At 47.7% G+C, this 25216-nt stretch overlaps 1 protein-coding gene and 15 non-coding genes across 18 annotated transcripts; 14 read left to right on the top strand and 2 right to left on the bottom strand.

The window, feature by feature from the left end:
* Positions 1–2888: 2888 nt before the first annotated feature.
* trnav-cac (transfer RNA valine (anticodon CAC)) lies at positions 2889–2961 on the bottom strand. Its single transcript has one exon. It is a non-coding gene; the product is annotated as a tRNA-Val (tRNA).
* A 572-nt stretch (positions 2962–3533) lies between these two features.
* trnav-aac (transfer RNA valine (anticodon AAC)) lies at positions 3534–3606 on the top strand. Its single transcript has one exon. It is a non-coding gene; the product is annotated as a tRNA-Val (tRNA).
* A 1333-nt stretch (positions 3607–4939) lies between these two features.
* On the top strand, positions 4940–5012 carry trnav-aac (transfer RNA valine (anticodon AAC)). The gene has a single exon. It is a non-coding gene; the product is annotated as a tRNA-Val (tRNA).
* Positions 5013–6364: 1352 nt separating this feature from the next.
* Positions 6365–6437, top strand: trnav-aac (transfer RNA valine (anticodon AAC)). The gene has a single exon. It is a non-coding gene; the product is annotated as a tRNA-Val (tRNA).
* A 460-nt stretch (positions 6438–6897) lies between these two features.
* trnav-cac (transfer RNA valine (anticodon CAC)) lies at positions 6898–6970 on the top strand. Its single transcript has one exon. It is a non-coding gene; the product is annotated as a tRNA-Val (tRNA).
* Positions 6971–7281: 311 nt separating this feature from the next.
* On the top strand, positions 7282–7354 carry trnav-aac (transfer RNA valine (anticodon AAC)). Its single transcript has one exon. It is a non-coding gene; the product is annotated as a tRNA-Val (tRNA).
* Positions 7355–7595: 241 nt separating this feature from the next.
* On the top strand, positions 7596–7668 carry trnav-aac (transfer RNA valine (anticodon AAC)). Its single transcript has one exon. It is a non-coding gene; the product is annotated as a tRNA-Val (tRNA).
* A 363-nt stretch (positions 7669–8031) lies between these two features.
* trnav-cac (transfer RNA valine (anticodon CAC)) lies at positions 8032–8104 on the top strand. Its single transcript has one exon. It is a non-coding gene; the product is annotated as a tRNA-Val (tRNA).
* Positions 8105–8340: 236 nt separating this feature from the next.
* Positions 8341–8413, top strand: trnav-uac (transfer RNA valine (anticodon UAC)). The gene has a single exon. It is a non-coding gene; the product is annotated as a tRNA-Val (tRNA).
* A 780-nt stretch (positions 8414–9193) lies between these two features.
* Positions 9194–9266, top strand: trnav-cac (transfer RNA valine (anticodon CAC)). Its single transcript has one exon. It is a non-coding gene; the product is annotated as a tRNA-Val (tRNA).
* Positions 9267–9502: 236 nt separating this feature from the next.
* On the top strand, positions 9503–9575 carry trnav-uac (transfer RNA valine (anticodon UAC)). Its single transcript has one exon. It is a non-coding gene; the product is annotated as a tRNA-Val (tRNA).
* Positions 9576–9815: 240 nt separating this feature from the next.
* trnav-aac (transfer RNA valine (anticodon AAC)) lies at positions 9816–9888 on the top strand. Its single transcript has one exon. It is a non-coding gene; the product is annotated as a tRNA-Val (tRNA).
* A 1276-nt stretch (positions 9889–11164) lies between these two features.
* trnav-aac (transfer RNA valine (anticodon AAC)) lies at positions 11165–11237 on the top strand. The gene has a single exon. It is a non-coding gene; the product is annotated as a tRNA-Val (tRNA).
* A 1377-nt stretch (positions 11238–12614) lies between these two features.
* Positions 12615–12687, top strand: trnav-aac (transfer RNA valine (anticodon AAC)). The gene has a single exon. It is a non-coding gene; the product is annotated as a tRNA-Val (tRNA).
* Positions 12688–13301: 614 nt separating this feature from the next.
* trnav-cac (transfer RNA valine (anticodon CAC)) lies at positions 13302–13374 on the bottom strand. The gene has a single exon. It is a non-coding gene; the product is annotated as a tRNA-Val (tRNA).
* A 291-nt stretch (positions 13375–13665) lies between these two features.
* LOC130374118 (heterogeneous nuclear ribonucleoprotein Q-like) lies at positions 13666–23503 on the top strand. 3 transcript variants are annotated; one of them, XM_056580710.1, is made up of 11 exons: positions 13666–13825; positions 14650–14821; positions 15898–16016; positions 16837–17058; positions 17505–17681; positions 18356–18491; positions 18804–19009; positions 19202–19351; positions 20182–20303; positions 20839–21271; positions 23277–23503. In XM_056580710.1, the coding sequence occupies exons 1-11, from the start codon at positions 13823–13825 to the stop codon at positions 23322–23324; spliced, it is 1788 nt and encodes a 595-aa protein (XP_056436685.1). In that variant the 5' UTR covers positions 13666–13822; the 3' UTR covers positions 23325–23503. The 3 variants fall into 3 exon arrangements, with proteins under 3 accessions (XP_056436685.1, XP_056436686.1, XP_056436683.1); XM_056580711.1 differs by having other exon boundaries at positions 23280–23351; XM_056580708.1 differs by lacking the exon at positions 23277–23503 and having other exon boundaries at positions 20839–22171.
* The last annotated feature ends 1713 nt before the right edge of the window (positions 23504–25216 follow it).

The following is a 25216-nucleotide window of genomic DNA, read 5'->3' as shown; positions in this document are numbered from 1 at the left end:
AAGTGGTCCAAACTGGTGTCACAGAGGATTATCAATAACCCACGGTCAAACCCACTGTTAAACCCACTATAACCCCACTGTCAAACCCACTGTTAAACCCACTGTTACACCAATGTCAAACCCACTGTTAAACCCACTGTCAAACCCACCGTTAAACCCACTGTTGAACCTACTGTCAAACCCAGTCTGGACCTGGTCCTGGTCCTGTCTGGACCTGTTCCGTTCTGGACCTTGTCCTTGACCAAATCATCCCATCACCATATAGACCACCTCACCCTAACAACCAGATTGTCCCATCACCATGGAGAACACCTCACCCAAACAACCAAAGCATCCCATCACGATGGAGACCACCTCCCCCTAACAACCAAATCATCCCATCACCATGGAGACCACCTCACCCTAACAACCAGATTGTCCCATCACCATGGAGACCATCCTCTGGTGACCATGTTAGAGGAATTGATAGTGACGGATCTAGGTCCGAGAGAGACGAGCACACACACACACACACACACACACACCACACACACACACACACACACACACACACACACACACACACACACACACACACACACACACACACACACACACACACACGCAGAAGCGCACAATCATACACACATATTTGTTTACATCAGTAATGCTCACTGCCCAAAACAAAATGTCTTTGTGAATACTGAAGTTAACCTTTTAGTGCAGAGAGAGAGAGAGAGAGAGAGAAGAGAGAGAGAGAGGAGAGAGAGAGAGAGAGAGAGAGAGAGAGAGAGAGAGAGAGAGAGAGAGAGAGAGAGAGAGAGAGAGATATGAATGGACAAATAGAGAGGGATTAGAAGAGAAGAGGTGGGTAGAGGTCATTGAGAAGACAGAGGAAGCTAGAGAGTTTAGAGCAGGTGTATTATCTCACTAAACCAGAAACACTTGATTCTACTTCGCGTAACTGTCATAACGTGACACAGTCGCCCCCTAGTGGTCGCGGACGATAATAATCAACAGGACATAACATACGATGTTTACAGACGAAATAAGTCCAAAAAGATCCCATTTAAAATGTTGAAAGTAAATAAAACTGAAAAGTATATAGATATAGGTTTGTTAATAATAATCTGTACAGATGCGCTAGTATAGAATGTTGTCTACATTAGAATAGTCCAGTATTAGTAGTGAGAAGAAGTCTATTCTATTCTTTAGTAGTGATCTTCTCTCTGAATGAGTCTCTATAGTAGTGATCTTTCCTCTGAATGTAACTATAGTAGTAGTGATCTACTTCTTGATAGTGATCTCCTTCTCTCTGGTGTCTCTATAGTAGTGATCACCTTCTCTCTGGTGTCTCTATAGTAGTGATCTCCTTCTCTCTGAATGTGTCCACAGTAGATGTGAGCTGAGCTGCTTGGTCAAGCATTATAATCAACTCGCTCTTTCTTTCCCTGATCAAAGAGGATGGGCGAGATAGAGAGAGAGACCTGTCACAATGGTTCCCTTCACACACACACACACGCATACACAGTACACACGTACACGCACACACAAACACCCACGTACACTCAAACACACACTCACGTACACTCGCACACGCACACACACACACACACACACACACACACACACACACACACACACACACACACACACACACACACACACGCATACACACACGTACACGTACGCGCAAACACAAACACACACGTACACTCACACACACACACACACACACACACACACACACACACACACACACACACACACACACACACACACACACACACACATACACACACACACACACACACACACGTGCACTCGCACACGCACACACACACACACACACACACACACACACACAACCTGCCGACCCCACTCAGCATCAACAGTGAGCGTGACGTCACTTACTCAAAAAAAAAATAAATAATACTTTACGGACATAAAACCCGAGTAGCCGCTCCGACCCTCCGTGACGATCCTCCGGGTTCTTGACTCACCGTGGCTTCGGGGTCAGGTCCCAGGGACGGCCCGCTCTGCAGGGGCCCGTCTTTGGGGTGCTCCCCCCGGGGCCCCCCCGCCCCGGGGCCCCCGGATCCCTCGGGGCTCAGCCTTCCGGGGCACCCCGCCCCCGCCGGCCGCTTGGCCCTGCGGATCACGGTGGCGCCGATGGGGACGTGGTCCGGTCCCTCCGCCACCTGGGGTCGGGGGTCGACACGCCCACATTAGCGTCACGGTCACGGTAAATAAAACCCGTTACCGGGGGACTGACCTCCGCGGGGGGTCCCCGGTCAACCTGTCATTAAGGAGCAGGTCGGGGTCAGGGTCAGGGGTCAGGGGTCATGTGGCTCTATAGCCTCCAAGCTGCAGACATTAGCGGTCAAACCCAGAATCACTATCTTGGACCTCAGAGTGGAGGTTGAGTACCGTGAACTGAGTAATGATTGACAGGTCTCACCGTGTATCGGCGGTAGTCCGGCCCTCCCCCCCGGGCGGGGAGCTGGTTCTGGGGGTCCATGTCACTCAGGGATGAGGAGGTCTCCTAAAAAACACGATCAACACTCGCAGATTCCTTCAAGACCCTCTCTCCTCTCTCCTCTCCTCTCCTCTCTCATCTGTACTCTCTGGCCCGCCCATAGAGAGAGAGAGAGACAGTGTGTGAGAGAGAGATAGAGAGAGAATCCCTTCCACTTGCCAGAACAACCTCTGACAAGATGAGATCAGATAAGGTTGGGTAACACTTCATTAACCCAGACCATTCATGGATTAACCCGGTGTTGATGAAATACAACTTCAGACGTTGTGTGGCTGTCCCAGGATTTGGTTTGTTTATCCGTGTTATAATTTAACAGTTTATGTGGTTTACTTGTTTTTTTTTGGTAGTTATCTAACCCGAAGAAAAAATGTGTTTCCGCCCGGTTTCGAACCGGGGACCTTTCGCGTGTGAGGCGAACGTGATAACCACTACACTACGGAAACGTGAGTGCGGTCCTTTGCAAAAGCCATAACGCTTATCCATCTAGATTCTACATCCAAGAATACAGATCACTTTAAGTTCCTCGACAATAACACGCGTGATACAACTTTATAGTTCATGTTTAAGAAGGCTATCCTTGTTTGTATTGTAGCGACCACAGGGGTGGACGCCCAAGGGATTTCGGGAAGGGTCTTCCCTCTCTGTTTGGACCTTTCGGGGCCCTCCTGGGTCATTTCTGGTTTGGAAACTAATCAGGGTTCATGGAAATTGATGTTGATCGATGTGGGTGTGTATTTTTGCCACGTGTTCTCATTGCACCATTACTTAAAGTGTTACGGTCGTTGAATGGTCAGGTGTGTTTTCCACTTGCTTTTGCTATTAAAGCAGTCCCGAAGTTGTGCGGTGACGTATGGGGAGCGGATACAGCAGTGAACTGCTGACCCTGGGATGCCGTCTCATCCTTCCCGTGCAGCTCGCCAAAGTATGTATTTTTCGAACTAATGTATGTTGTGTTGTCTTTCTTCCCGGCTTGTGAGGAAAATATTTTTTCCACCTTTTATAGAAGTGTCTTTCAGTTTCCGTAGTGTAGTGGTTATCACGTTCGCCTAACACGCGAAAGGTCCCCGGTTCGAGACCGGGCGGAAACAAGGTCCTGGTTTTATTTTTGGAGATACAGAATGTTATGTTAAATTATTTTGCTGTACAATAGAGGAGCTATTCTGAAAAACTCTGTCTGCTGGACAGCACTCCACCTCTTCCACACACACACCACAAATATCGTGTGTGTGTGTGTGTGTGTGTGTGTGTGTGTGTGTGTGTGTGTGTGTGTGTGTGTGTGTGTGTGTGTGTGTGTGTGTGTGTGTGTGTGTTCTATTCTCGCTCGTTCGTAATTCTTATATCAATAGCCTATTCTCAAATAATAAGATGGTGACGTCATCGAGTGCGTACTCCCGGCCTCGGAGGTTTGTACTTGGAAGTCTGCGAACTTCCAAGTCCACGAGTCCGAAATTCGCGTACTTGGTATTGAGAAACGGCTTAAGTGTTAACAACGGTGCTTAAAATCTGTTCATATATGCTCCTAACAAGATCGTAATTTAGAGTTGTCTTCGATGTTTTAACAGGTTTACGTAGTGTAGTGGTTATCATCACGTTCGCCTAACGGGAAAATATCCCGGTTCGAGACCGGGCGGAAGCGGTCGACGTTTTGGTATTTGGAGCTCGCAGTTGAGAGCATAGACTGTATGAAAGTTAAACTCTAACTCTAGTTGTGAGAAGTTCTTAGAAGTGAAGTGTTGGGGTGTCTGTCAAAATCCTTTCCTGTATCGCCTAGGGTTCCTGAGTCTTCTCCGTTCATCCCTCCAGCATGGACTTCTGGGGTAACCGTCTCCTCCTGGATCTTCTAGCGTGCAATGGACGGTTCGTAGCCCATTAGCATGTCTTGGCGGGTTTTGGCCGCTGTCGTTACGACCTTACGATTGTAGCCTAGCGTGCTAGCTTTGTTCCCCGCGGTAGCAGATGGGCGAATGGAAGTTTAGGATAATATGTTTAAAATATGTATGATGTAACCACTTCGATTCACACATGACCACTGAGACCCTGGTTCCATTTAATGTTGTGAATTTATAAACTGGACAGTTGATGGAGGGTTTTTGGGTCGCAAGATTTTTATTTGGTTGGGTTATCATCACGTTCGCCTCACACGCGAAAGGTCCCCGGTTCGAAAGCGGGCGGAAAATGTATCTCTGTATTGAGATATACAAAGTTAATGTTTCAATTCTCCTGCTTTACTATAGAACAGCTATTCTTAAAAATGTGTGTACTGAACCTTCAGCAGTGTGGGCTGAAGGTTGGGCACCACGACACATTTTTAACAAATAACCTCGTCATATTATTGAGTGTATAAACGTGCGCTGAAAATCTGTTCATGCGTGTGCTTCTTATGACAAATTTGTAAAAGGTTGCCTTTTTTATGCAACACAGGTTTCCGTAGTGTAGTGGTTATCACGTTCGCCTAACACGCGAAAGGTCCCCGGTTCGAGACCGGGCGGAAACATGGTGAAGCTTTTTGTGTTTAGAGCTGGCTCTTGAGAGCCTAGACCAGGGGTCAGCAACCTTTTCAACATGCAGTGTCAGTTTGACATTTTCTCATTAATGAGTGCGCTTTAAGCAACAATATATAAAAAATTAAGCAGAATTATGACCCAGCTACCAATAACATTTTCAGAAGACCTGTAATTGTACTCTTTCCATATAGTCCACAATCATGCATCAACATTTTAAATGTTTTTTTGGTTGTCATATTTGCAACATGGACTTACAAATTATAATTACATATGTCCCAACTTAAAACACAATTTTCAGAAACTCATTCAAAAACATATTTGCACTGTGACTGTACGTCCACACCAGGACGTACAGTCTTTGACGCTTTGGTCGCTCACAAAGTTTCGCTGCAAATTTTTCTGTTCGCTTTGGTCGCTCAAGTCGCTCATGACGTACAATTCAATTATGCAGACGCTTTTAAAGGAGCCGTATGCGTTTAGTAGGCCCTACAGACAGCCATATCAAATAGTGAACTCTCCCATACACCTTGGCCATATTGCCGAGACGGTTTGCTTGTTCGATAAAGTGCTTCGACAACAAGTAGGACAGTGATTCCCCCCAATATAAAAAAAATCCTAAAATGTAGGCTAATTACAACCGAGAACAAAAAACCCTGCGTGCTGTAGTAGTTAAAATATGTTTCACTGATCTGCATCTGCAAATCATGATCTGCACTCATTCGTCGCACTCAAAACAAATAGACATTGCCGCACATGGCTAATTTGCATACGTGCACAGGACTGGTTGGCTCCGCAAGGCAAATAATGGAACATATCTATCTATCTAGGCCTATCTGTCTATCTATATATCAAAGCGTGTCTAGTTTTAATGTGATGTATTGTGTGTATGTCCAGTCAGACTTGTTCTGTGTGGTCTTGTAGGCTACTGTCCTGTGTGGGCCGAACCACCTAAATGGATTCCCGACGATTTGTGTCGTTTGGTATTAATAAAGACTTGACTAGGCTATCTATCTATCTAGACTATTTAATTAACAATTATTCACTTCAGGCTCCGTGAATAGTGGGGAATAGAGGGATAAAAGACAAGAGATATATCCCTTGTCATTTATCCCTCGTCTTGTCGATTAGTTTGTTTATGTGACGATTTCAAAAACCGTGAGTTTCCGTAGTGTAAGGTCCCCGGTTCGAAACCGGGCAGAAACAAGGAAAAGTTTTGTGTTCAGACTTCTCGCTGAGGGCGTAGACTGCATGGTAAAGAGAATGAATGCTTAGAATAATATGTGTTTAGTAACCTCTTCCATTTACACAAACAATAACTAAAACTGATTTCATTTTGGTATCAGTTTCCGTAGTGTAGTGGTTATCACGTTCGCCTAACACGCGAAAGGTCCCCGGTTCGAGACCGGGCGGAAACATGGTCAAAGTTTTTGTGTTTAGCGCTCGCAGTTGAGAGCATAGACTGTAAGAAAGTTAAACTCTAACTCTAGTTGTGAGAGGTTCTTAGTAGTGTTGGGGTGTCAACATCCATTCCTGTATTGCCATCTTCGTGCACCTCTCCAGCATGGACTTCTGGGGTAACCGTCTCCACCTGGATTGTCTAACGTGCAATGGACGGTTCGTAGGCCATTAGCATGTCTTGGCGGGCTTTGGCCGCTGTCGTTACGACCATACAATTGTAGCCTAGCTTGCTAGCATTGTTCCCCGCGGTAGCAGATTGGAGAATGGATGTTTAGGATAATATGTTTCAAATATGTATGTTATAACCACTTGCATTCACACCTGACCACTCTGACCCTGGTTCCATTAAATGTTGTGAACTAGACTGGACGGTTGATGACGGGATTCTATCGGGTGGCCAGATTGGGGCATGTATGTGTTTCCGTAGTGTAGTGGTTATCACGTTCGCCTCACACGCGAAAGGTCCCCGGTTCGAAACCGGGCGGAAACAGTGTTACATTTTTGAAATATACAAAGTGAATGTTTAAATTCTCTTGCTTTGCCATCGAGCAGCTATTCGGGAATACTCTGTCTGGAGCAGAACCTTCAGCAGTGTCTACTGGTCACCACGCCACCTCTTCAACCTATAGCCTCGTCATATTATGTTCCAGCAGTCACTACTGGACACTGGCAGCACTGCACGTCTTCTACAAATAGCCTTGTCATATTATTTTATGTTTAAACTTTAAATCTGTGCTTAAAATCTGTTCATACGTGTGTTTCTGATCACAAATTTTTCTAGGGTTGTCCACATTAGCACAGGTTTCCGTAGTGTAGTGGTTATCACGTTCGCCTAACACGCGAAAGGTCCCCGGTTCGAGACCGGGCGGAAACAAGGTAACATTTTTGTGTTCAGAGCTCTCGTTGAGGGTGTAGACTGTATAGGTAAGGAGCACAGCACAATTTCTTTGGAGACATTCAAAGTTGATGTTTAATTTCTCCTGCTTTACTATCGATCATCTATTCTGAAAAAGTCTGTCTGAACCAGGAACTGAACCTTCAGCAGTATCTACTGGGCACCACGCCCAGTATATTATTCATATTTTTTTTTTGACAAGATTTATTCGATCAAACAGGTTTCCGTAGTGTAGTGGTTATCACGTTCGCCTAACACGCGAAAGGTCCCCGGTTCGAGACCGGGCGGAAACATGGTCAAAGTATTTGTATTTAGCGCTCGCAGTTGAGAGCATAGACTGTATGAAAGTTAACTCTAGTTGTGAGAAGTTCCAGCGTGCCATCCAGCGTGCCATGGATGGTTCGTAACCATTAGCATGTCTTGGCTGGCTTTTGCCGCTGTCGTTACGACTTTACAATTGAAGCCTAGCGTGCTAGCATTGTTCCTCGCGGTAGCAGATGGGCGAATGGATGTTTAGGATAATATGTTTCAAATATGTATGATATAACCACTTACATTCACACCTGACCACTCTGACCCTGGTTCCATAAAATGTTGTGAACTAGACTGGACGGTTGATGACGGAATTCTTGTGGGTTGCCAGATTCCTTGTTTGTGTTTCCGTAGTGTAGTGGTTATCACGTTCGCCTCACACGCGAAAGGTCCCCGGTTCGAAACCGGGCGGAAACAATATTTGTATTTTGATACATTCAAATTTAAAGTTTAAATTCTCTTGCTTTGCCATCGAGCAGCTATTCGGGAAAAGTCTGTCTGGAACAGAACCTTCAGCAGTGTCTACTGGGCACCACGCCACCTCTTCTACAAATAGCCTTGTCATATTATTAAGTTTTTTAACCTGCGCTGAAACCTGTTCATGCGGGTGCTCCTGATGAAAAAAAATTCTAGGGTTTTGTTCAAATTAACAGGTTTCCGTAGTGTAGTGGTTATCACGTTCGCTTTACACGCGAAAGGTCCCCGGTTCGAAACCGGGCGGAAACAGTATTACTGTTTTCAGACATACAAAGTTAATGTTTAAATTCTCCTGCTTTATTATCGGGCCGCTATTCGGGAATAGTCTGTCGGGAATAGTCTGTCGGGAACAGAACCTTCAGCAGTGTCCACTGGGCACCACGCCACCTCTTCAACCGATAGCCTTGTCATATTATTAAGTGTTTAAACCTGCGCTGAAAACCTGTTCATGCGGGGCCTTTTGATGACAAGATTTGTTAATTTTAACAGGTTTCCATAGTGTAGTGGTTATCACGTTCGCCTAACACGTGAAAGGTCCCCGGTTCGAGACCGGGCGGAAACATGGTCAAAATATTTGTATTTAGCGCTCGCAGTTGAGAGCATAGACTGTATGAAAGTTTAACTCTAGTTGGGAGAAGTTCTTAGGAGTGTCTGGGTGTCAACCTCCTTTCCTGTATTGCCTAGCGTTCCTGAGTCTTCTTCGTGCACCTCTCCAGCATGGACTTCTGGGTTAACCGTCTCATCCTGGATCGTCTAGCGTGCAATGGATGGTTCGTAGCCATTAGCATGTCTTGGCTGGCTTTTGCCGCTGTCGTTACGACTTTACAATTGAAGCCTAGCGTGCTAGCATTGATCCTCGCGGTAGCAGATGGGCGAAAGGATGTTTAGGACAATATGTTTCAAATATGTATGATATAACCACTTACATTCACACCTGACCACTCTGACCCTGGTTCCATAAAATGTTGTGAACTAGACTGGACGGTTGATGACGGGATTCTGCTGGGTTGCCAGATACGCCTTGAATGTGTTTCCGTAGTGTAGTGGTTATCACGTTCGCCTCACACGCGAAAGGTCCCCGGTTCGAAACCGGGCGGAAACAATATTTGTATTTTGATACATACAAATTTAAAGTTTAAATTCTCTTGCTTTGCCATCGAGCAGCTATTCGTGAAAAGTCTGTTTGGAACAGAACCTTCAGCAGTGTCTACTGGGCACCACGCCACCTCTTCTACAAATAGCCTTGTCATATTATTACGTTTTTTAACCTGCGCTGAAACCTGTTCATGCGGGTGCTTCTGATGAAAAAAAATTCTAGGGTTTTGTTCAGACTAACAGGTTTCCGTAGTGTAGTGGTTATCACGTTCGCCTTACACGCGAAAGGTCCCCGGTTCGAAACCGGGCGGAAACAGTATTACTGTTTTCAGACATACAAAGTTAATGTTTAAATTCTCCTGCTTTATTATCGGGCAGCTATTCGGGAATTGTCTGTCGGGAATAGTCTGTCTGGAACAGAACCTTCAGCAGTGTCCACTGGGCACCACGCCACCTCTTCAACCGATAACCTCGTCATATTATTAAGTGTTTAAACCTGCGCTGAAAACCTGTTCATGCGGGTCCTTGCGATGACAAGATTTGTTTGTTTTAACAGGTTTCCGTAGTGTAGTGGTTATCACGTTCGCCTAACACGCGAAAGGTCCCCGGTTCGAGACCGGGCGGAAACATGGTCAAAGTTTTTGTATTTAACGCTCGCAGTTGAGAGCATAGACTGTATGAAAGTTAAACTCTAACTCTAGTTGTGAGAAGTTCTTATGGCGCGTTTCCACTGCAGGGTACGGAACGGATCGGATCGCAAAGGTGCGGGTCGGATCGCGTTTCCACCGCCAAAAGTGGGCGTGACCCAGACTTTGCCGTACCCGTTCCGACCCCATTTTGGGGACTCCTCCGTTGCGGTACCCAAAACGAGACCAGACGCCTGAAAGGGTACCCTGGAATTCTAGCTACACCCCCCCTCCGTTGATTGGTCGACAGAATCGTCACTTCTGGTCGACGCGGGGATAAAGACGAACAAACAGTAGCCTCGAGGTATTATTCTTAACAATTAACATGTCGCGTAAAAAGCTTGCTTGGCCGAACAAGGAGGTGGAGACGTTCGTCTGCATTCTTGGGGAGGAAGACGTTGTTTACTATGTTTACGTAGCTGCCGCGGCGATCGACATCCGGCCTACCACCAAGGGTACTGTCGGCAGTGGAAACGCGACCTCGGAACTGAGCTGGGCTATACCGCCCCCTCCCTACCGCACCTTTGCGATCCGATCCGTTCCGCACCCTGCAGTGGAAACGCGGCATTAGAAGTGTCTGGGTGTCAACCTCCTTTCCTGTATTGCCTAGCGTTCCTGAGTCTTCTTCGTGCACCTCTCCAGCATGGACATCTGGGTTAACCGTCTCATCCTGGATCGTCTAGCGTGCAATGGATGGTTCGTAGCCATTAGCATGTCTTGGCTGACTTTTGCCGCTGTCGTTACGACTTTACAATTGAAGCCTAGCATGCTAGCATTGTTCCCCGTGGTAGCAGATGGGAGAATGGATAATAATATGACAAGGCTTCAACCAATAGCCTTGTCATATTATTAAGTGTTTAAACCTGCGCTGAAAACCTGTTTATGTTTGTGCTTCTGATGACGCACTTTTCTAGGGTTGCCTTTTCTTCCCACACAGGTTTCCGTAGTGTAGTGGTTATCACGTTCGCCTAACACGTGAAAGGTCCCCGGGCGGATTAGCTTTACTGTATTGAGATGTTCGAAATTAATGTCAAATTCCCTTTGTAGTCTATAGAGCAGCTATTCTGAAAAAGTCTGTGTGAACCGGCAGCACTGAACGTCTTCTACAAATAGCTTTGTCATATTATTTTATGTTTAAACTTTAAATCTGTGCTTAAAAGCTGTTCATACGTGTGTTTCTGATCACAAATTTTTCTAGGGTTTTGTTTCAAGCTAACAGGTTTCCGTAGTGTAGTGGTTATCACGTTCGCCTAACACGCGAAAGGTCCCCGGTTCGAGACCGGGCGGAAACAAGGACATTTTTTTGTGTTCAGAGCTCTCGTTGAGGGCGCCGACTGTATAGGTAAGGAGCACAGCACAATTTCTTTGGAGACATTCAAAGTTGATGTTTAATTTCTCCTGCTTTACTATCGATCATCTATTCTGAAAAAGTCTGTCTGAACCAGGAACTGAACCTTCAGCAGTATCTACTGGGCACCACGCCCAGTATATTATTCATATTATTGAGGGTTTAAACAAGCGCTTAAAATCTGTTCATGTGTTTCTGATGACAAACTCTTTTAGGACTTCTTTTTTTTTTTCTCACAGGTTTTCATAGTATAGTGGTCATCACGTCGCCTGAAACGTGAAAGGTCCCCGGTTTGAGGCCGGGCGGAAACATTAAATACTACTCGAAGTTTTAGTATTTAGTGCTTGCTGTTGAGAGCATAGACTGTATATGTAAAGAGAATGGATGTTTAGGATAATATCTTGGATATAACCACCTCCGTGGGTTGATAGATTCTCTCCATACATGAGTTCCATTTGCCGGTTCGAAACTGGGCGGAAACATCCTAACTGTTTTGAGTTAAACAACGTTCATGTCAAATTCTCATTGTATTCTATAGAGCAGATATTCCGAAAAAGTTTGTCCGAACCAGGGCCTGAATTTTCAAAGGGCCCTATGAAATCCGTTTTATTTTTTCCAAATACCGTTTTATTTTTTTCCAAATTCCGTTTTTACACTTTAAGCTATTTATATCATCAGAACGAGTGTCAAATAAGTGCGAACGAATACAATTCTTACAATTTAATCAGATAGAAGACTACATTTATTAAAACATCACAACATTGCACTGTTTTTAGTGCTTCAAAGAAAAAAAACATGACATAAATAAATCTTTTTTCATAAACTCATATTGTGGTATGAAGGGGCGTTTGAATAACGGAAACTCGGGACAGCGCCTAATTTCTACCAGTGGCCGAAAAAATATTACATCCGTACTGTTAAGAACTACCATTGAGAATGAATGGGGAAAGTTAAGAAAGTTAAGCCATACTATTTCGGCTACCGCGCGAAAGGTCCGCGGTACGAGAACAGGCGGAAACATGGTAAAGGTTTTTGTATTCAGAGCTCGCTGTTGAGGACATAGTATCGGTTGGGAGTTAAAACGACTATATCCGCCACTGACAACGTGTGGCCTAACATTTGTTCCAGCCGTCACAACGAGCCATTAAATATCTCTCCGACTGGTCCTCCGTAAGACCAGAGATATTTAATGATATACATTGTTAGGGCTGAACAAAGTAAAACGGGCATGAGCATGGGTAAGGGTCAATCTAACTATGAAGCGCCTACATCTACGTCTACTAACTATTTAATGCTGTTCCTGTGTTCGAGTAGTCACCGAGTTTCCGTAGTGTAGTGGTTATCACGTTCGCCTAACACGCGAAAGGTCCCCGGTTCGAGACCGGGCGGAAACAGGATTTATTTTTTTTGTACTTTTTTGTTTATCTGGCAGCTCATCACTTTCTTCCTTTTTGCTGTTCATGTTTTGTCTTTTTTGTTCTTTTTAATAAGTATTTCAGATATAAAATTGGAAAACTGAAAATATAACGTATTAAAATTAACATGAAATCTACGTAAAATAGATCACTCATTGGTCCATCCGCCCATTAAATGATGATAAACCTCCTGCTACCAGCAGCTCCTCATAAGACCATGGATACGTCTAATCGGCCAAATACCATGTAATGTTACTTTATGAGCGTATACATGAAGATTATTGAGGACCAACCACCTCTCTGCATGGTGAAATGCATCTGCATGGGGCCTTCTGGATCACCGATCTGATCTGCCGGCCTGCAGAAAACTGCTTACATCATTGAGATTGAATAATTAAATAGCATAGCTATTACTTTTCTTGTCACTTTATATCATACACAGTGAGTGGCAAGTGCATACAGCGTTCATTAAACGGCCTGGGTAAGAAACCGCTTTCTAAATCGTTCGCAAATACGCTTAAAATAATAATAAAAAGCTCATTATCAGATCACTAAACGAAAAGTATTCGAAGGGTTCCCGAAAATTCAAAATGTGTTTCCGCCCGGTTTCGAACCGGGGACCTTTCGCGTGTGAGGCGAACGTGATAACCACTACACTACGGAAACGATATGTACATATGGAACATTGTGTCTATCTCTCCGCAATAGAACTGGTCACCGGTCCTGTCATGGGAGCGTCTCGTTTTTATCAGATTTGGATGAAATACTGTATATAATGACCCAAGTAAATTTTTAGAATAATACGTGTGGACGTCGACACTGACCATTACAAATTGACAATTGCAACCAAATTCGATCTGAATTATACTAATATTTTAAATCGTTTCTTTGTATGTAAAACAAATATTACAATACGTTAGGGAAATTGAGCAGCCCGTGCGTGGCGGCAGAGGAGACCCCGTTTACGTCACACAGAAATCGCGACGTTACGCGGTCGCCATTTTGTTTAACCGGGAGTGAGGACTCTATCCAAACCTGCTGTCGGGATTATTTTTCTTTCTCTTAACATATCGAATACACCAAGTCTGTATTGTGTACTCTGTCGAAGACCTGCATGGTACGTAACCCTTCGAAGTCCATTTATTCACGTCAGAATGTCCACGTGAACGTTCACCCTTTCACTGCCGGATGCACGTTGAGGTGATGTGGTGACGGCTACCGTTAGCATGTAGCTGCTCCCGTTAGCACGTAGCCGCATCCTCACGGCTAGCCGGCATTTTGTACAGCGCTATTATTCTGACTGAATCTTTCCTGGCATACATTTGACAATGATTTACTTCAACTGGGTTTTTCTCCCAGACGTTTAACCTGTGCATTTAAAACCCCGCCTGATATCAGGCTGAATAATGAGATATATAATGAGAATAAGGCTAGCCTGGTGGACGACAGGCCGAGAGGCGTGGCGTCGCCGGGCTAACGTTAGCCAGACCCAATACCTTCATCAATATCACATTATTAATATTATTATAAGTATTTCATGTTCTGCAGATGTCCATGGCTCTATGTCCCTGTGTGTTGGTGGTGTGACTGACGGGCTCTGTCCATGCATTGTGTATGTGTCGACTACTTACTACAGGTCGGACCATCCTCCGCTCAACGTGTTTTCATTTAGGCACGTTTCGCACAGGTGATCGTGGATGAATTTGTGTGTTGGGTTAATGTTTGAAGTGTACTACGATGTGTTGTTTGAATGATCTCCGTCCCACCCGGTACTGGTTTTGACACGCTGATCCAGCGTGTTGAAACACTGGGTAGTCTGTCCCCCGGTGCCAGTGGGCTGCTGAAACGTGATCGATACCCTGCTGATGGATCGATACCCTCCTGCTGATTATTCACAACAACCCATCTCATCGGTATTGTTAACTTCTCTCGCCTGCACAGATGTCTACCGACATGGCTGTCGATCATGTGAACGGGAACGGCACGGAGGAGTCCACGGAGCCGATGGACACCGCGGCCGTCGAGGTCACCCGGTCGGAGCACTTTCAGACTCTGCTTGATGCGGGATTACCGCAGAAAGTCGCCGAGAAGCTAGACGAAGTTTACATCGCAGGTACCGTGTGTTGTTACGCCACCACTCGTTCCTGCCCCTCCATCATCTCCTCTTGTTCTATCACCAGCCTCAAGTTGGCATTGGCACATCTTCACCCACTGTGGTTTGACGCATGCTGGTCTTGTAGTATTCAGCTGTTCTAGTTGTTCTGCTGTTCCTTTCACTATACACGTCTGCACCCGTAAATTATGTGAATTTTTCCTGTATGTGAATTTTTCTTGGTTAAGAAAGAGTCCTTTTGAAGTATGTGTTTGTAGTTTGAGTGACTTCAGCTCGACAGCCCAGACAGCTGGTGTGCGTTGTGTCAGTAGGGGTGACAGAGGGGGCTCACAGTAGAGATGTACGCGCTGCTCATCACCTGATGCACAGAAACAAGAGAGACGTGTGTCTGACGGGACATGGGACAGTTGGATTAGTGCCAGTGAGAAACATTGTGTGACTTCTAATGTGGGGCAGAGGGTCGGACATGCATTCTGTCATGTGTTACAAACCTATTACTGTTCGTCTGGTCGTAAATACTCCCCACTGCAATCACCTTTTATATTGGTGTTGAATCCACCAGGGTGAATATGAACACTTGAATGTGTTTCAACATGCTGTCACTGGACCTCTGGTTAGAATGGTCTTCATTTTCTCATTGATGTCCATGCTGATCACCAAGTAGACTTCGCTTTCCAATTGGCTGAAACAGCACTGTCTGCCTCTATTCCAGGTTTCCACCAATAATGTATAAGAGGACAACATAACAGTCAATGGGCTACAACAATTAACAATTGCATATTATATAATTTGCAATTTTTCTGACTTTTTGTTATTGATGGATAAATATAAATAAGTTACCGAGTCGAGTAAGTGATGTCCTAAATTTTGAATTGAATAGAGCTACTAAGCAGTTCCAGAACTGTGTGAAACCATTCCCACTTTGTGTATCCATCCTGCAGACTGACATCTTTTGAGTGATACCTGTCATGCAGAACAACAAACAAATCTGACTACTTACTTCTACGCCAGCAAGCGTTTCCTCTTTGGTTTGGTGGTGGTGTAACCGGTTTGTTCTGGTGTATCGCCCCCCCCAGGCCTGGTTGCCCACAGCGACCTGGATGAGCGGGCCATCGAGGCCCTGAAGGAGTTCAACGAGGACGGGGCTCTGCAGGTCCTGGTGCAGTTCAAGGAGAGCGACCTGTCACACGTCCAGGTAGGCTCCCTCACTCTAGTCTGTACCTCTTCCACTCAGTCCAGGTAGGCTCCCTCACTCTAGTCTGTACCTCTTCCACTCAGTCCAAATGGTCCCTACTTTACCATCTGGGTGGGACGAGGATTAGCCTGTACCCTATCAGGACGGTACACATGAGTCTTTCAGGTGTGTGTGTGTTGAACGATCAGCCTACCTGCTGGTACAGTCCCTGTTGAAGGCGTGTGATATAGCTCATCATGCATCGGGAAGGGCACACACCTGGCGGTAAAGCAGGGGCCCTTTCAACATCTGTGTGTGTATCGTTGATCTGAAGCCCCGCCTCCTGACCTGTGAGCACCTCAATCCTCCCATCAACGGCATTCTTTTACACTTACATTTAGGGCATGTAGCAGATGCTTTTATCCAAAGGGACTATCCAAAGGGAAGTACATTTGTCAGAGAAAGAGAAACAACAATATACCGCTGTGGGTACAGTAAGGATGGTCAAAGAACCAAGTGCCAAACGCTAACAATCGCTAGGTAACCTATTCCCCGTGTACCACAAAGATAGCTAGGACAAGATGCTACACAAATAAGTACTATAACCCATAGTGGTTTGTTTGAATGGTTGTATGGTTATTTGTTTTAATGGAGTCTGTTGACATCATGTTATACTGTTTTCGGTTGCTGTGTGTATTCTTTAATATGTTTTTACACTTCAGCCATCCTGTGCACATTAACATGAATGTAGATTGACGTGCACTGCCCTTTAAATAATCAAAATGTAGTACGTCGTACACTAAGTGCGTACATTAAGTGCCCGTGTCCTCCTCCCGTCCAGAACAAGAGTGCCTTCCTGTGCGGGGTGATGAAGACGTACCGGCAGCGCGAGAAGCAGGGCACCAAGGTGGCCGACGCCACCAAGGGGCCGGACGAGACCCGCCTCAAGACGCTGCTGGAGCGCACCGGCTACACCCTGGACGTCACCACGGGCCAGCGCAAGTACGGGGGCCCGCCGCCGGAGTCGGTCCACGACGCCGGGCAGCCGCCCATCGGGACCGAGGTACGGGGTCGCCGGGCCACGTGGAGGGGGGGGGGGGTGTGTTCTGTGGCTGTGGATTTTTTAGATGATTGTGCGTTAATGAGCAGGTTGGGGCCGGGTTCAAACCCACACCCTCACTCACCACCAGAGTATCCTGGTGTGTCCACAGGTGCAGAGTCTGTTGGTTCATTCAATTCTATTTGATTTGTGTAGCCCTTAATCACCATCACAGTCTCAAAGGGCTGATCGGGCCAAAGGTTTATGACACCCCGCTGACCCAAGGTGATGACAATAAGTCATCCAGCGGATGCTTTAATACAAGCGTCCTCCCGAGTTCGGCTCTCAACCATCAGCACAGAACTTTGGAGCTAAACGCTGAAAATCCCCCAAAGCGCTGACGAAGTACAACAAACTAGACGAAGGAGAAGGAGTCTGATCTTGCGTTAAATCGTATCTCTTTGGTCCAGATCTTTGTGGGTAAGATCCCGCGGGACCTGTTTGAGGACGAGCTGGTGCCGCTGTTTGAGAAGGCGGGGCCCATCTGGGACCTGAGGCTGATGATGGACCCTCTGAGTGGGATGAACCGCGGCTACGCCTTCGTCACCTTCTGCACTAAGGACGCTGCGCAGGAAGCCGTCCAGCTGGTGAGGCTCAGCCACCAGGCTGCTGTACCCCTGGACAGGACTGTATACAGGACTGTATATTGAAGAGGACTGTATATTGTACTGTATATTGTACAGGACAGAATATTGTACTGTATATTTTACAGTACTGTATACTGGACTGTATACTGTACAGGACTGTATACTGTACAGGACTGTATACTGGACAGGACTGTATATTGTACAGTACAGAATATTGTACTGTATATTTTACAGTACTGTATATTGTACAGGACTGTATATGGTACAGGACAGAATATTGTACTGTATATTTTACAGTACTGTATATTGTAGAGGACTGTATATGGTACAGTACAGAATATTGTAGTGTATATTTTACAGTACTCTATATTGTACAGTTTGGTGTATTTTACAGTATGGAATATTGTACCATATATTTACAGTTTGGTTTATTGTATGCTCTATTTTAAACCACTGTTTATTCCAAAGCACTGTATATTGTACAGCACTGTATATTTTTGTTTATTGTACATTTATAGATGTTAGTTAGTTAGTGTATATATTTCCAATACGGCGCTTCAAGTCACAGAGCAGTTGTCCTGTGTGTGTGTGAGCGTCAATGTTGGCGCTGTTGGTATGTGGGGGTCCTCACTCTCCTCTTTCTCCCCCCCCCCACCCCCCCCCCCCCCCCCCAGTGCAACAACCACGAGATCCGCCCGGGCAAACACATCGGTGTGTGCATCTCCGTGGCCAACAACCGGCTGTTTGTGGGCTCCATTCCAAAGAGCAAAACAAAGGAGCAGATTGTGGAGGAGTTCTCCAAAGTCACAGGCAGGTCACCTCTTCCTATCTGAACCAGGGAGTAGACTGGAGACCTGGACACAAACCATTGTTTTATACGCAACAAAACAGTGTTCTTCTTCAAAAAGAAGAGTAACATTCTTGTTTTTTACATGCAGGTTTGGTATTTTGTGTCAAATGTCTATTTCTTTTTTCTGTAATGAATTTGGGAGCCTCGTATTCAGCCACCAGGTGTGAGGGTGAATCCCCTCTACAGGTCGTTCCATCACCCTCTCACCTGTAAACCCCCCCCCCCCCCCCTAAGAAGTGACCCTAACGCGCGCTCCCCCCTCCCGCCACCAGAGGGCCTCAGCGACATCATCCTGTACCACCAGCCGGACGACAAGAAGAAGAACCGCGGCTTCTGCTTCCTGGAGTACGAGGACCACAAGACGGCCGCGCAGGCCCGCCGCCGCCTCATGAGCGGCAAAGTGAAGGTGTGGGGCAACGTGGTGACGGTGGAGTGGGCCGACCCCATCGAGGACCCCGACCCCGAGGTCATGGCCAAGGTAACCCCCCCCCCTGACACACCCCTGGGAAGAGCGGTCTCAACTCACTGGAGGGCTCACTAGCTAATGTGTGTGTGTGTGTGTGTGTGTGTGTGTGTGACTTCCTGGTGGTTCATCTCACTGGTTGGTGGACCTCAGTGACCAGGTGGTGGCGCTGGCCTTTCGTCCTAACCCGGCCTGTTGTCTCCCCAGGTGAAGGTCCTCTTCGTACGGAACCTGTCCAACGGGGTGACGGAGGAGCTGCTGGAGCAGACCTTCAGAGAGTACGGGATCCTGGAGCGCGTGAAGAAGCTGAAGGACTACGCCTTCATCCACTTTGAGGATCGGGACGGTGCCGTCAAGGTGGGGTCGGCCTCACACACAACACGCAGCGTCTTACTAATCGTTTACTATCCACTCATCTGTGCCCACTCCATCATTCAAAGCCTTGCAATTCTTTGAAGAGCACCTATTATGCTTTTTCGACTTTTATGACCTATAAACGTTGTTATTATGATTTATAGTCATGTTTAACCATACTAAAGTGTCAAATAATACCGTACATGCATTAAGACGTGTTCCCTGGTGACCGTCTGGGGGTGAAAGTGCAGGGCGCTAAACACTAGGGACGTCGGTCGCCATTCACTTGTTCAAATTTCCGGGATTTATCTATGTAGAACAATCCGGATTTTCCATGTATGGTTATGCTGCAACATGCTCTTCCGGAAGGTCACCAATCACAACGGAGTGGGGTTGGCAGGAGGGGGGGGCGAGGGGGCGGAGAAGGACGAAGCTAAGTGTTGACAGAGAATGCTCAAAGCGCCCAGATGAGAGGAAGAGTTTCCCGAAAATCTCCAGTTTTTTGTGCTGTGATTCGTGTCAGGTTGCTCTATAAGAGTCATTAATAAGAAATGAAGACCAGAAAAGAAGTATGATAGGAGATCTTTAAAGACCCCGTCCTCTCCTCACTGGTACTTCTTCATGCGCCTGCAGAAAAGGCCCGAGCTCTGTCCTCCACTGGCCCCGCGTCCCTCATGCGTTTGTAGCAGGGCTCCTCCAGGCAGGGTCCCCTCGCCGAGGGATGAGGGGGGCTCTGTACAGAGGAGACTCAAAGCCACCGCCACTGGCCCGCCCACTGTGAAGCCCTCGCTGTGCCGCTTTGTCCCAACGGTGTGGTGTCCCTCGCCCCGCAGGCTCTGGAGGAGATGAACGGGAGGGACCTGGAGGGAGAGCACATCGAGATAGTGTTCGCTAAGCCCCCCGACCAGAAGAGGAAGGACCGCAAGGCCCAGAGACAGCAGGCCAAGACGCCAATGTAAGACCCCTTCAGTGTGTGTGTGTGTGTTTCACTCCCAGCCTTCAGACGGGCGTCCTCTTGTTCAACGTTGATTCGCAGTCTGTCACCAAGCAGACATTTGTTACACCGGGACCACGGAATAGGGAGGCCCACACGTTTATCCTTTGCACTGGGATTAGGAATATAGTTTTACCATAATAAATGGGAATGGAAGGACTTCTTCACTAGTCATTAGGCCTGTTGGTTGTCAGTTGAGGTCATGGGTAGGTAGGGAATCTATTTTATTTTTTCCAGCGGCAGCGAATGATAGGTAGGTTGTTTTAATTTAAAAACGAATGAAGAGGTGCTGTACAAGAACGTAATTCTAGTTTGCATTTTCTATTTATTTTTTTTAATCATAAAATAATTTGGGTCGCACATAAATTGACAGGGTCGGTCGGAAACCGGAACCCAAATTTAATTTTTTAGGCCTTATTCTAACTCTCAGGAATGCTACGCTGGGTCACAAACGCAGCGTCTCTTCATTCCCAGAGCTAACCGTCTCCTCCTCCAGGTACGACGACTATTACTACTACGGCCCCGCCATGCCGCCTCCCTCCCGAGGGCGTGGTCGCGGCGGCTCCCGCGGTGGCGGCGGCGGCGGCGGCTACTCGTACCCCGAGTACTACGGCTACGACGACCACTACGACTACTACGGCTACGACTACAACAGCTGCCGCTACGGCGGCGGCGGCTACGACGACCCCTACTACGGCTACGATGACTACCAGTCGCCCGGCGGGGGCCGCGGGCGCGGCGGCGGGGGGCGTGGCTCCCGGGGGGGCCCCATGCACAGGGGCCGCGGGGGCGTCAGCGCTCCCAGGGGCCGTGCCGGGTTCTCCCAGCGCGGCGGCGGTGGCGGTGGCGGCGGTGGCGGCGGCGGACCCGGGCCAGGCAGAGGCACTCGGGGCGCCCGTGGAGGAGTGACGCCGCGTGGCCGTGGAGGGGTACGTGGGGGCGCGCGGGGCGGGCGTGGAGGAGGAGACGGGGTAGGCGGCAAGCGCAAAGCTGACGGGTACAACCAGCCTGAGTCCAAGCGGCACCAGACCAGTAATCAGAACTGGGGGTCGCAGCCCATCCCCCAGCAACCGCTCAGGATCTCTGACGCCACCGGTTACCATGGTTACAAACCCAACAACCAGGAGTTTTATCAGGATTGTTTCGGGCAGCAGTGGAAGTAGGAGGCCGCGAGCGTCCCCGAGAACCACCCAAATTCCTGTTTTTATTTTATTTTTTCTTATCCGATTGGCCCCAAATCCCACAAAACAAAATGTTTTAACTTTTTTCTTTTCCTCTAAATTGGTGACTGGCAACAATCTTTTTGTACATATTTTAATATTCCACTTCAAAATAGAAGTCACCTGCTTCTGGACAACTGGTTTTATTCGATGTTTTTATGCGTTTAATGGTTGGTTCAACATATTCCACCGCTGGCTATGACCCAGTTCTTTTTTTAGACTGCTCTCCAATTGGCTGATCACTTTATGTATGTTTTCCACTCTGGTTTTTAAATGTTTTAAGTAGATCACGGCAACCACACTTATGTCTCCTAAAGAAAGAAATGTATTTAATAACAAATGAAATTTGTATTGTATTGTCACAAAGTAATGCGTGTCTTGTTAATGGAAAGTGAGATGATGGTAAAATCAGGGCCCAAGCGGTCCCGTTTTTATGGCTTCACGTTTTGGCTTGTATCCTTTTGCTTTTTGTCTGCTTTAATAAATGTACACGCACAAGTGTAAAAAAAAATAATGATACAACCACTTCAAATTGTGTTGCAAATTTATGTTTTGGCAAACTCTTCAAATTGATTGGAATAAATTGACGGCTCCTCGTGGAGGAAACGGATCCTAGGTTTGGAGCTTAGCCTGCTTCACAACGCTCCCATGCCTGCTAATGCCCTCCCAGTCTAAGGTCACCTCCCAGTCTGGCCCTCCCAGTCTAAGGTCCCCTCCCAGTCTGAGGTCCCCTCCCAGTCTGAGGTCCCCTCCCAGTCTGAGGTCCCCTCCCAGTCTGAGGTCCCCTCCCAGTCTGAGGTCACCTCCCAGTCTAAGGTCACCTCCCAGTCTGATGCCCCCTCCCAGTCTGGCCCTCCCAGTCTAAGGTCACCTCCCAGTCTGGCCCTCCCAGTCTAAGGTCCCCTCCCAGTCTGAGGTCACCTCCCAGTCTGAGGTCACCTCCCAGTCTGAGGTCACCTCCCAGTCTGAGGTCCCCTCCCAGTCTGAGGTCCCCTCCCAGTCTGAGGTCCCCTCCCAGTCTGATGTCCCCTCCCAGTCTGATGCCCCCTCCCAGTCTGATGTCCCCTCCCAGTCTGATGCCCCCTCCCAGTCTGATGTCACCTCCCAGTCTGATGTCACCTCCCAGTCTAATGCCCCCTCCCAGTCTAATGCTCCCTCCCAGTCTGATGCCCCCTCCCAGTCTGCCAGTCGGTGTCCGGCCCCTGAACCTGTATGCCGTCACAATTCCCCCTCAATAGCTCCGCTGATCAAACCTTCTCCCATCGGTGTGGCTGATTGCTTGTGATCTCCTCATGGATACAACAACGAGCTTCTGCTGACGGAAATCCACGCGATTTGTTGATTGGCTTAATGAGATCCCAGGTCTACTAACACGCATGTTGACCCTGCAGCGACGTGATCTGACATGATCCGCACGCATGATTGGCTATGATTATGTCCCGTTGTTTTTATCCCCCCTCCTTAATGTCTAACCCAGTCGCAGCCAAAACGCTCCGAACCACGGTACGCCAAGTCGGCAACGATTGACGATAAACGCTCGACTCCGCGTCGATCGTGCCTAACTGTGTCGCCCTTCTCTCTGCCGTGTCTCCATCCAGGCCCCCGGGCAGCTCAGTGTTGTCCCCGCCGAGCGCCACGGCGTTCTGAGGCCCTGTAGAGATGTACTGACGCCATGTGCTGTGAGTCTAACTGCTTCCTTTTGTGACCTGGCTAGCAGGGCAGAGGGGTCCGCTGCTCCGGTCCGGACGCCGCCTTCCAGTGAAGAGTGCGCCTGGGGGCGGGCCAGACGCTGCCATTGGACAGGATGGTAAGGTCACATGACTCGGATAATCCCCTGAGAGAGAGAGAGAGAGAGAGAGAGAGAACACCTGCCTGCGTCCGTCTGCGTTTACTTTATGATGAAGCTCGTGAACCCCCTTCTCCTTCTCTCCTTCTCTCCTCCCTCCTTCCCCCTTCTCCTTCTCTCCTCCCTCCTCCCTCCTTCCCCCTTGTCTCTTCTCCCTTCCTCCCTCCCCCTGCTCTCCACTCCTCTCCCATCTCTTGTCTCCCTAATCTCTCCTGCCTCCCCCCGTGTCTCCTCCCTCCTCCCTCCCCCTTCTCTCTCCTCCCTCCCCCTTCTCTTTCCTCCCTCCCACATCTCTCCTTTCTCCCTCATCCCTCCAGCCTCTCCCTTTTTCTCTCCCCCCCCCCCCTCCCCATCTCCTACCTCCTCCCTCCCATCTTCCACCGAGACCCCGCCCCCTACCCCGACCTCCTGGCTCCACCAATCCCAGTCGGGAGGCTGTATCACGTGATCGTCTCTCCGGTGTTGTCTTTGCACTTTTATACGGACGAAGATCGGAGGGGCCGGCCGACCCAAGTGATCGCGTCATGACTGAACAGGGGGGCGGGGGGGGGGGGAAGAGATGAGTTTGTTGCCGTGGTGACTGGGGGGGCAGGGCGGAGTGTCCAGAGATATTTTGCTTTTTATTTGCTTTTTTTTTTTTTTTTTTTTTTAAGGACTGTCAAGTTGAAGGATGGGTCAACTACCTCATTTTTAGAGGCACGCCCCCTCCCAACACCTTGCTCCGCCCCTTCCACCTTTGCTCCACCCCTTCCACCCCACCCTCCCCCCCCCAAACCCCAACCCCTCGTGAATATGCACAAGCACCTGCCTGGCCGCCGGTGAGCTGCACGGTTCTCCTGCTGTGCGGACGTGATGCGGGACGGTCCTCATCCAATGAGCCTGAACAATCAGGTCGACAGACCTCGCTGCTGAGCTCTGGAGAGCGAAGACTATCAAGATTGTGTGTCTCTTTTTTGTGTACTTTGTGCGTTTTTTTTTAATTTTATTTTTTTCGTTTTTGTATAATTTTTTTTTTTAGTGTGTTTGTTTTCGGGTTGCGAGTCTTTGAACCCGTGGGGGGGCGGTGCGGGGGGGCGGTGCGGTGGGCGTCGGTCCCCCCCCCCCCCCCCCTGTAGAGAGGAGATTCAAAGTCTTCCTCGTTCTTCCTCGATGGGTGCTCAGTCTTAACTTTTTTTATAACGTCTATGATTCACACCAGTCGACGCTTTTGTGCTAAAAAATGATGTCTGGAGGTGCGTTTGTGTAAGGAGTGGGGGCGGGCCGTGAGGGAGGAGCTAGGCGTGCTGAGCTTCCAGGGGTCACCTTCACCCGCTCTGTTTTTAAAGGAGACATATTATACCACCAGATGTGAGTGTGATTAGCCTTACAAGCCGTTTCGAAAATATGTCCCTTGTGACATCAATAGTGGGCGTGTCCACCTAGATCTGTGCTGGATAGATGAGCAACGTTTGCTTCAGTCCACTGGGTAGGCTGGTAGACGGATCTATCAGCACACATCTAGGTGGACACGCCCACTAGTGATGTCATATGGGGCAGATTTTCGAAACGGCTTGTAACGGCGAATCAGAACACACCTGGTGGTATATGTCCCCTTCAAAGTGTGAACTCTTATTGAAGTCTTGTCTGAGATTGGAAAACTGCACAGAAAAGGTTTGGTAAATAGGAAAAAAAAAAACATTTTGTTCGGACTCCAAAACGTGGGGCTTTTGTGTTTTAAAACATTTACACTTCTGTGCTGACTAATTTCTAATACGTAAAAGATTCAATTGAGAATTAATTATGGCCTGTCTGTCATTGTGTAGTTGTAT

The sequence above is a fragment of the Gadus chalcogrammus genome, chromosome 21, assembly GCF_026213295.1.
Source record: "Gadus chalcogrammus isolate NIFS_2021 chromosome 21, NIFS_Gcha_1.0, whole genome shotgun sequence".
NCBI lineage: Eukaryota > Metazoa > Chordata > Actinopteri > Gadiformes > Gadidae > Gadus > Gadus chalcogrammus.
Note: the sequence above shows the minus strand (reverse complement) of the source record. Positions and strands in the feature narration are given on the sequence as shown.